General features: G+C 40.5%; 1 protein-coding gene across 1 annotated transcript in view; it reads right to left on the bottom strand.

Annotated features, from left to right (window-relative positions):
* Nucleotides 1–10,996, bottom strand: part of fhod1 (formin homology 2 domain containing 1) — an 83,142-nt gene that overhangs the window by 3,142 nt on the left and 69,004 nt on the right. Inside the window, exons 14-24 of the mRNA XM_072465851.1 lie at nt 10,226–10,386; nt 9,574–9,627; nt 9,359–9,502; nt 8,842–9,032; nt 8,584–8,740; nt 6,759–7,270; nt 5,723–5,878; nt 4,212–4,394; nt 3,371–3,490; nt 1,710–1,871; nt 110–493 (exon numbers count right to left, since the gene is read on the bottom strand). Coding sequence (XP_072321952.1) covers nt 110–493; nt 1,710–1,871; nt 3,371–3,490; nt 4,212–4,394; nt 5,723–5,878; nt 6,759–7,270; nt 8,584–8,740; nt 8,842–9,032; nt 9,359–9,502; nt 9,574–9,627; nt 10,226–10,386 — 2,224 coding nt within the window. The remainder of the gene's footprint in view (nt 1–109; nt 494–1,709; nt 1,872–3,370; nt 3,491–4,211; nt 4,395–5,722; nt 5,879–6,758; nt 7,271–8,583; nt 8,741–8,841; nt 9,033–9,358; nt 9,503–9,573; nt 9,628–10,225; nt 10,387–10,996) is intronic.

A 10,996-nucleotide genomic window follows, 5' to 3' on the forward strand; every position in this document is an offset into this window, starting at 1 on the left:
TGGATTCTACGTGACTCTAGCAACTGCAGAAAGTTCCTCCCGTGCTTTTTATGTGTAAATACTTTAAAAATCACTTTGCTCCAGGAGATTCATTCAAACAGATCTCTACCTCCGTGATCATCTTCCCTCTCGTCTTGGTCCTCTCGCGGTGCGCCGCCTTCTTCCTCTTCAGCGTCAGAGCTCTGTCTCGTGACGTCCGATACTCCAGGGCGAACTCGCTGACGATTTTGCAGAAGTTTGTGATCTTGATGTTCCGCGCGGAGGACGACGGCTGCCCGAGGAACAGCAGGAAGGAGTGGAAGCGGTTGGTGACCCGCCTGTGGACCACCTTCAGAATGATGATGCGCTGAGTGCAGTCTTTTAGGAAGTCGGTCAGCTTGTTCTTCAGCGCGGCCTTTGTCTCGTGTTTGGCCACCACCTTCAGGTTGTCCCATGAGGCTTTGCAGCGCCTCTCCAGCTGCGCCAGGTTTTCAGAGAGCAGCTCGAAGTCCACCTAAAAGCAAGAGGATAGTTTATGTATGGAAAGTGTTGTACTTTCACTTCAAATGTTCCTCTAGAGACCCTATTTCCTGGTATGTTGAAATGCTGAATTGTATGTTGTTTCTTGTAGCTAACCCCTAAACAACAGTCAGTAGAACAGTCATCCAGGTCATTTCCACCCCATTATTGCTCTAAACTCAATCAATACTGACAGATCACGCATTGGACAGCAAGTCTTAACAATAAAAAAGCCTTATATTAGTCTTATAAATATTTAAAACAGAACTTAGAAAGACGTTCAGTGAGGTTAAAATGATACTAAGTCCCTGTGATAGTTACACAAGTTCCTATGTTTGTGAATTCTGCTCATTGACAATGGCAATAAACCTTTTCTGATTCTGATGTGTTTTCAGGGCGTTTGAAGTGCCCGTCGTCACCCCCTGCTGTCTTTGGACGGAACATTTGCCAACATCGCCACGAAGACGACTCTCCTGAGAAACCCTGGCTCTTTTTTTATTTTGCAACGTAAAAATGGTTTCGTATGCAATTACACAGACTTATTATGATGAAGAAAAAATAAAATGTGACAATGTATTACCACTAAGAGAGCTGCAGGGGGAGTTACATGCTTCTGCTTTTAGTTTAACATCACAAACTGAAACAATTGGCACATAAAAACATTCGGCATGTCTTTACTAAACATTTTACTTTGTCGTTTTATGAGATTTGAGACTTTAATCCAAGTTGGCATTCATTTTGAGACACTGACAGCTAAAAAAAGTGTCCCTGGAGAAGACTTAAACATCAACCCACCACGATGAGGCTGCGTGATCCGTCAGTAGATACAGATTTTAGAGCGACAGTACGTGCACAGAGCCTATTACATTTTACATTGCACCGTCAAAAAGCAAAGTAGAGTTGCCGTCGTGGAAATGTCATCACCTCCCAGTGCATCAGCGCATAATAAGATGCAGACAGTGCACATGTAGGTCTGTTTATTGCTCCAAAAACCTCCCCTTTACAATACACAGTCAGGTAAAGGATGGTACAGGACCCTTAAACTGCCATTCGGATTAGATTGCCACACATCTTGCAGCTCTAGGTGTGTCTTAAAGCTGTTTTAGTCTTGGTCTGAGCTCATATTTCAACTGATCCGTTTCATCCCCCGTTGAAACGCTTATTTCCTTGTTCGAGCCTGGTTCAGCACATGTTTTAGCGTCTGTATTTACTTTAGCAGATCTCGTGATGGCCGGTATCTCCGAGTACAGGTCTGTGGACTCGGGATACTTCTCCAGGACCAGGTTACACGTGTGATGGAGCAGAGACTGGCGCTGCACCGTGTCCTTCACCTCCACCACCTTCTCCAGGTAACTCAGCTCGAAGCCTTTGGCCTGACACAAACACAGTGACAGTCAGACGGGCGTAAGAGGATTAAAAGTGTGAGCAAAAACAGCACTATCGGCGTTAAATCAAGGGCATGTGTCGGGTAACGACTAAAAAAAGATCAGAAGTTTGCCGTTTGCTTTAGATAAGAGCATCAAAACAGGCTTAAGTTGTTTTACTTGTGCATGTACGGAACAAAAGTACAGTACAACAATACGTTTTTATAATAGTGAACCATTATAGTTAGATTATAGTTATAATGTGGTTAAAAGCTGCATTACATGAGACTTTGGACATTTTTCAAGTTTTTCAAGATGCTACTGCCTCTAATGTTACATATATTTTCTATAATGATTAAAACTGCACAATGAAACTTTTCTGGCGAGATGTTATTGCTTTGCCTGATTATTAAACGTGTCTATCGACCAGCACAGGTCAGATCCATGGAGAGGCGAGCCCAATCGCAGTCAGAATGTGTGTTTTTCAAGGTCACTAATTATCATTTAAAACACCAGTAATTAAATTAAAACATTTAAAAAAATTAAATGCAAGATCTAGGAATTTAATATCAGCTTAATGACGATTAAAATAATTACATTTTGATAATTGTAACTTATGTATCTGGACTGTACAGACACTAAAACGCATATGAAACAAAACATTTATAACAAAGACAGTGGCATTATTCAATCAAAATGTTAAAAATGAATAAACTATTTGGGTTTTTCATCAATAATACATTTTCTTGGTAAATATTCTTAATTCATTATTTTTTATTTGGTTGATGATGGATTTAAAAAGTCTCAAAGTGCAATAGAAATAATCATTTGAATGTCAATTATTAAAATTATCGTTAGTGCAGCCCTAATTTAACGCCTTCTTCCTGACATTGGGCAGAAAGGTTACATAGTGCGCCTTTAAAAATGAACCAAAATGATAAAATGTGAACGTCCACTCTGAATTAAAACATGTCTTTTAATATTATCATAAAGTCACAATAATCACTATACTGACTCAAATCATATCTGGAGCAATATTTTTTGAGGCTCAATATTTACCTTGTTTTGATTTTCTTTGCATTTCTGTGGTTTTTTGGTTATTTTTATGTTGCACGGCAAGATTTGAGTTGCAAATAGTCAAATAAGTAACTTCTAAGACTAAAAATTATAGTTACCAAGTATTAAAGTGTGTCTGCCATTTATTATTGCAGTTCATGTTTTTTAACAATATTGCACATTTACAAAAGGGTTTAGTGGGATTATCCTGCTTTAGTAATGGAATCATCCATAAAGTAACTGAAATATTATTGTTTATCATGACATAAATCCAAATTTGTTATCATGACAGGACGATTATTGTATTTTCTCACATGCAAAGTCTGGTTTGATTAGTTGTTTACCGCCCTCTGCTGGACTCATTTGGGAGTGGACAGATCAAAAATGGCTGAGACTATCTGTTGTGTGGTTTTCAGCAGTTCAGAAGTAAAGATTTGCACGCTTTGTCTCACGTTGGAGCTGTTGAGGAAGTTCCCGATGGCGAGGAGCGTGGCCAGGATCCTTTTGAACGTCTGATTGGACGCCAGCTGCTCCATCCCCAGCTTCAGGTCGAACAAAGGCTCAGCGATCTCCTGAAAACACCACCAACCCACATGAAACTGGGCCAAAAGGTCGTCACCCAATGTATTTTTCATTTAAAACAGTATATGGTGTTCAAACATGTTAAACTATTAAAAGACTTTGCAGTTGTCTGTAATAAAGTTATAATCTAAGACACTTGTGGATCATTATAAGGCTGCGACTTATGATAATTTCACTAATCGATTATTCTTTCTATAATTCAATGAGATTTTGACTACATTTTAGCTAACTGAAGATAAAGTGATGTGGCTTGAGCCCATCCTGATCGTGTACAATTACAAAAAACACTAAATATACCGGTACAGGTTTTCTTTATCTTGTTAAAATCTTTATTCTGTAAAAATAACTACTCAAACCTGAATGAATCACGCTGATTACGATCACTAAATACAACTTCGAGTGGGTAAATGTGAAGGGAAAACAAATATAACATGGATAAAAAATCTTAAAAGTCAACTTTGCATGACATTTCTCCTTTAAAAGAAATACGACTACAGTCATTTTAAATATTCTGAACTAAATCACAACATTAAAATATTGAAGTTCGGCAATTACTTTTCAAATTCCTCATTAATATGCAAATCAGAGGATATGTGTAGTTTTCTAATGGTTTAAATATGCATTGGAAAAAAACAAGAGTTCCAACAATTCATAAAGTTTTGCAAGTAATTCCATAATTGTGTGAATAATTAAGAGCAAAACCCGATTTACCTTCTCCAGGGCCTCGTAGTTGAGTTTGAAGGACCAGAGCTGGAGACGGGAGGTCAGGGCGCTGATGGAGGCCAGGCTGAGGAGGAACTGCTCGGCCGTGCCCAGAGGAACGTCGGGGTTTGCCAGCTGAGCCTCCTGGATCATCTGCTTCTCCTCCTCCGTGGGAACCATGGTCAAGATCTTCTGCTCAGAGACAGAACAAACAGGGAGATATAACCAATAAAACGACGTACACTGGGGAAATTACTAAAGTGCTTAGAATAAGTAGTATAAATCATGTTTTGAGTATATTTTCACCACCTTAAACTCAAGATCAAGCATTAAATATCTTGTTTTAATTAAAATCAGAAAAAGACAAGCATTTTCTAACTTGAAATGAGGAAAAATGTGCTGCTACACTTAAACAAGAACTTACACTTACTGTACTTATTACTTGCATATCATATTTTTAGAAAGTCAAAATAAACTCAAATCAAGATAAGTGCTAGTTAATTCAATCACGTATTATACAGTCATTTTACAACAACATTTTAGTCATTTTAGTGCAGGCTTAATCCCGTTTTATGTGTTGACGAGAAGATGCTTTTAACTCCAAAGGTTTGCAGCCGATTGTTGTCCTGCTATAAAACTAAACGTTATTTGTGTTGGATCCATGGATTAAACCATTTTTATTTGAGCTTTTAAGATTAGATTGATTATTAACTCAGTTATGTTATTTTTTTTCTTGCGTAAACCTATTAAACTAAAGAAAAACCTTAGATGTTATAATGTTTTGTCAAAGAGCTTGTTGTAATTAATAAACATTTAATATTGTAATGCAATAATAAACCTTTCATTGTTATGCATAATGGACTGCGTATCTGCTTCCCCCAACCAACTTCTCTGCCTGGGTCAAGGGTCTTATCTCACGACCATATTAGGATGTCCTGGAAGGTACAGCCTGGTACGGGCTGGTCCCAGAAGATCCACCTTCTTATGAATATTCATATCCTTTGTCTGGGGGAACTTGAGGGACAGGCGTGTTTTAATCTGTTAGTTTTGTAATTGTAGGGATTCAATTCGTTTGATCTACACGACCAACATCCTGTCCTGTTTTTCTCAGTTATATTAGAATCTGACAAGCTCAAAAGTTAAGGATAAATTGGCAAATCCACTTTTTGAGTTCCTGAGTTCTTTTCCCGACTTGTGCGAGCGTTTTGTGTGCTTTCTTCAACTCTGGCAAACATTTCCAGATTCCCGAGGGCCACATGAACGCACCATTAGTCCCGACTTCGTCCTGGTTTAGGATGCGCTGGCACTTTAGTCCTAGTTTAGTGCCGTGTTTGTGTGAAGGTTATTAGTATTCCTTTTGGTCTTTATTTAGCGATGCAGACGGGGGAGGCGACTGTAACCTCCAGTACCTCAAATCTAATTCTGGACTAAACTGAACTGAAGCGTGGCTCTAAAGCCGGCTGTCGTCAGCTGTAGTCACGATTCTAAACGCCCAAAGCTCCAGGTCAGACAGACTTTACCTCGATGCCTTCTTTGGAGATGGCGAACTCGTCGAAGTTGAGAATGGCGGTTTTAATAACGTGCACGGCGGGCAGCACGGTCATCCCGATGTTTATAGCATTGCTCCTCTTTGAGTCCAGCACCAGGATCTCGGCTTTCTTCAGCTCGGGTCCTTTCTGCACAAACAAGGAAGAGTTTGAAGACAAAATGTTTAAGTCCAGTTTTTGTTCTGTTTAATTGTTAACGATTTTACTGGTTCTACAATGACTCACAACAATATATTGATACGACTTCTGCTTTTTGCTCGACATACGTCTTTACACCGGATGACCTCCATTTACGTATGTTTAGCAGTTTTATATTGTGTATTAGAGTGTTAAAATACTGATGTATCGTGATAGTATATTTGGTGATTTAGTAGGGCTGTGCAATTAATACAATTAGAATTACAAATATTACAATTATTGCTCTAATTGTTTACAAAAAAGTGTCATCGAGAAATCAAGCAATAATGAACCCTCAAGTTTGTCCAATATCCACATTTACTTCTTGCACGTATAACTGTCTATTTCTGTGAGCCCTACTTTGATTTAATCTATTCTTATTTCATCCTTTTGTTCTTAGATTTTGACGTGAAGATGCTTTTCTTGAATTATGATTTAATTGTGATTGTTACTTTTTTACGCCCATGATAACGGTATCGTTATCATGGGCTGCTGTATCAATACATCAGCAAGACTATTTTTTTGTATATTTTACTAAATTATTTTGTGACAGGACTATGGTGTTTTTGCTTTTTTACGTAAAAGGAATATATTATTTACGCAATATACTTTTGTGAAATATCGCAGAATATCGTGTGCAATATATTTCTTATCACATGTATCACAATATTTAGTGTTTTAGAACTTAAAAAGAGTGAAACCCGACCCATGACTTTCTATAAGTCAGGCGTTTCTCACATCAGGAATTGAGTTAGAGCATTTAGTGGCAGCAGAGGGAATTACAACATTAAAACACAAGCCCTTTAAGACATGAATCATACAGCGCTGTTACCTTGGCAATGTGCAGCTCTTTCCCCTTGGACTCAAACAGGTGCTCTAGTTTGGCGGTATCCACGGTAACCTTGTCCAGCGACGCCCACACCGTCCCGCGCCCAAACTTGCACTGCTGAGGCCCGCCGTCCGCCTGCTTCAGCTCCCTCCAGAACAGCTTCACCGTCTTCTTCTTCTTCTTCACGCCGTTGAGTGGAGGCGGGGCCGACAGTGAGGCGCCCCCTGGTGGTGGTGGTGGAGGAGGAGGTGGAGGGGCGCCTGAGATGTTAAACCCAGGAGGAGGAGGTGGTGGTGGGGGTGGAGGAGGAGCACCACAGCCTGGTAGAGGAGGAGGTGGAGGTGGTGGAAATGCTCCTAATACAAACCCAGGTGGAGGCGGAGGAGGAGGAGGAGGGGGAGGTCCAGAGCCCGGGGGAGGAGGGGGAGGGGGAGGAGCGCCTGATAAATGAAAGGCTGAAGTTGAATCCAAAGTGTCGATGTCCAACACGTCGATGTCCTCTTCATCGAGCAGGTCTGAGAAGGAAGTCGAGAAAACGACCACAAAACGAACCCTTCATTAATTATGTGCACATTTGATTATTGTGACATTGTTTCCCCGCATGCTTCCTCCACTTCTCTAAAGCCACCGGTGTCTCAAGAGCGACATAGTCTTTTATTTATCTTATTTTCAGGATTATAAGTCTCACTTTTTTTACATAGTTTTGGCCGCGGTGCGACTTATGTGATATTATTCGTTATTTTCACACTGGAAACCGCATTTCACATGAGAACCACCAGAGGGCTCTAAAGCAACGCAGCGACGCTCTAAGTGATGCAGAAGAAGAATCGGCGCTTCCTCTGCCTCCGGAGTTTGCGGAGTTGTTTAGAAGTGACATTGAGGTTGTGATTCATTGTGCAGAGTAACACGTGCAGTAAAGTATGAACAAGTCAAATGGGAACTACTCAAAACAACGTTTGATCTGCGTTCACACTTTTGCAAACGCTGCATCAAAATTGGGAATAAACCGAGGCCAATCCTGGAACTAAACCTGGACTTGAACAACTAAACCAAAGTCTTCAACAAAGACAATGAAATGGGTTTGAACTCAGCTTTCGACCTATATATGTTTTTATTCTTCTCTATTATGCATTTTTTGCTGGTGCGACTTATACTCCGGAAAGTACGGTACTCTTTATTTACTCTATGCTCTATGTAGAAAACGTGCCCATTATTTGCTCCTTCATGTCAGTCTTATGAAGCATGAGAAACGTGTTTGTATTTAATGTTCATCAGATCGTCTGTTCTTCAGGTGAACTCTGAGGCTTCTTCTGCTTTTAGGCTCCTGAAATGTGGAAAAGGCTCCAGGACACGCTCACTTTTCCCCATGCAAACGTTTAGGGAGACTCTTTAGGTTAAATGTACATGTTTTGTTACACAACTGTGTAATGTTTTGATATATTTATTTTGTTAAAAGGCTCTCAAGGGCCTTTCCTGTATACATATAGTTTGATCATGTAGAAGAGCTGCTCAGTCTCCCACTGTTCAACAACTACAGGAATAAACACACATGTTAGGATTTATATTGTCCCGGGTCACTCTGAAAAAGAGGTGTCGAGCTCAATGGGTTTTTATGTAAATGAGATGCTGGCGCCACCAAAACAATCCCTTTACTTGTGTTGGGACTTCAATTGAATTACTTATGCATGAGGAAACTTATTAAAAGGAGAAAAAGTTTAGATTTTGATTCAATCAATATTTTCATCCAGACCAGACCACTGCCCTCATGATGCTCGATTATGAGCTACAGATATGATACTAAATATAATGGATTAATAAGATCCATTACCTGAGAAGTCGAGGTCCTTGATGCGGAGGGCGGAGGCCGAGGGCTGGATCTGGTCCCAGGGCTCAGAGCCCCCTCCTGGGCCCAGAGGGTTCATCCCCTCCAGACGCTTGACCTGGTTCTCCATGTCCACACTGGACTGAGAGCGGAGGCTGCGGCTCTGTGGACACAACACACACTCAGTCAACATTAAGAACTCCTCATTATGTCCTGTGTGTTTTAACCATTGTGGAACCATTATGATGATGAAGACCCTCTGACCTGTTGCTCTTCTGCGAGTCGGGCCAGAGCGGCCTGTGCCGACCCCTCCAGTCCTTCCAGCTCTGCCCTGCGGGAGGCGCTGCCCTCATTAAGAGCGTCCTCTGAGCGCCTGATGCTGGAGAAACGCTCTAACACACGGCCCACGCTGCCCGGGTCTCCTCCAGACACCATCATGACCAGGGGCCGGCGGGCTGACCACAGGAGGGGGACGGTTATTCTTTTTACAGAGACACTGCATAATAAAGAGCATCTGGAACTACATGGTCAATATTATACCAGATTAGAACAAAGGTGCTTATTTACATCTTATTTCTTATTTATTTAACCTTTATTTATCCAGGTAGGTTGATGGAGAACCAGTTCTCATTTACAACATGAGTTACTACAAGCAGAACCATTCTGTAACGTTTGTTTAGTGCATTTACTAAAACACCAAATAACCTTTAGTTCTGAGTGTTTTTAAAACATTAAGTATGTTATATTTGTGAAGTGCTCTCGGTCTGGTGCAGGCGCTCACGTCTCTCCGTAGGGGGCAGTGACGCCTCTTCAGAGCCCGACTCAGAGGGTCTCAGAGGACCAGGACTGGACCTGGAGTAGAGCATGTCCAGGACAAACTTCTTATCCTCAGACAAAGTGCTGCTCTGTCTCTGGTGCGGAGCTTCTGCAAAACACATTGTGTTGTGACGAGAGAAAGATTTACTGTGAAAAATGAATAAATGAATTTTGCCTCACCCGTCTCATTTTGGGACTCTGAGAGTGCTTTTGCTCTTGCACCGTTTATAGGACCTGAAATGAAGTGAAATGAGAGCGGCCAATGTGAGAAACGACACATTTACCACTTTGTATGCAACGATTCTAATCATATTTTCATAAATTAATTGTTATCAGGACTTTACAGTGTAAGGCTGCGACTAACAATTATTTTAGTAGCCAAATGTCAAACGATCATTTCTACTGTACCATTTTTAACCAACTAAAGGTCCAAAAATGGTGTTGGAGGCTTCTACAAAGAAATTGTATAATTTATTATTCTATTTGGACATTTTAATGTAATAATGCCACAGTCTTGGCTTTAAAGGGGTATTTTTGTTTGTGTTTTACAGTCTGTATAGTCCAGATAACAATTCCGATTATAAAACATTATTTTTTTGTAGTCGACTAGTCACAATTAGTCAAACACAGACAAAAATACAGTTTTGTAACAAAGGCATTATCAAATCAAAATGTCAAAAAAAGAATAAGCAATTTTTGATTTTCATCTATAATAAACTTTTAATGTAAATATTCTCCAACTAGAATATTTCTTCTATTTGGCTGATAATGTATTTAAAACAGTAATAACAGTGTGAGTAGTAATAATACTGTGAGCTGTGACATCATTTACTTTGTGGAGTCGGCTCCTCTGATTGGACGCGGCTCGTTTCCTCTTTGGTTGGCAGGCTCGGGGTGATGAGGTCATCGGCGGAGGCCAGGCGAGGTCGTTGGTGTTTACTCCGCCTCCTCTTCTCCCACTGCGTCGCCGCCAGGTTCCGTAGAAAGTTATCTCTGCCAAAAAACAATATGCACAGTTAAAATGATTTCTAAAGCAAATCCAACCAATGGGAATTTCACACGTTTTGCGTATTGTTATACAAATTAAATAATTGCAAATATTTGAACTTGGTGGCGGCGTGTGAAACAACCAATGGTAAATAAATGGGAAAATTAGGCCACACCCCCAGATTACACCATTTTATCACAGCAAAACCCCACATCATCACCAGCATCGCAAAATCTCAAAACAAGACACTGAAGTAGATCTGAAGCATTCGCGTCAAACAGCGCCCCCAAAGGTCACACACCGAAACTACACCAAATGCACTGAGCCACGTTATTGATCAAATCATTAATCACAAACAGTTCAGGCAGAAATTGATCTGTACGTTGCTAGATTTTCCACTTAAACTTGTAAATGTCTCGGCGGTAAAAGGCGGCTACATTTAGTTCTGAATGTTACAAGAATATCCTAAAGACAGATGTGATCAGAAAGTAGGAAGAACATTGTAGCGAAACCGTATCGTTGTCATTTCCTTTGTGAGGACGATTTGACTCTAAATGTAAACGATGTGTCGTGGGCTGAAGGGATGTTCAGGAAACCATTGTCCTCCACACGACG

This window comes from Eucyclogobius newberryi, unplaced genomic scaffold (assembly GCF_026437365.1).
Source record: "Eucyclogobius newberryi isolate DKJ021-1_F unplaced genomic scaffold, fEucNew1.0.hap1 SCAF_5, whole genome shotgun sequence".
Lineage (NCBI taxonomy): Eukaryota > Metazoa > Chordata > Actinopteri > Gobiiformes > Gobiidae > Eucyclogobius > Eucyclogobius newberryi.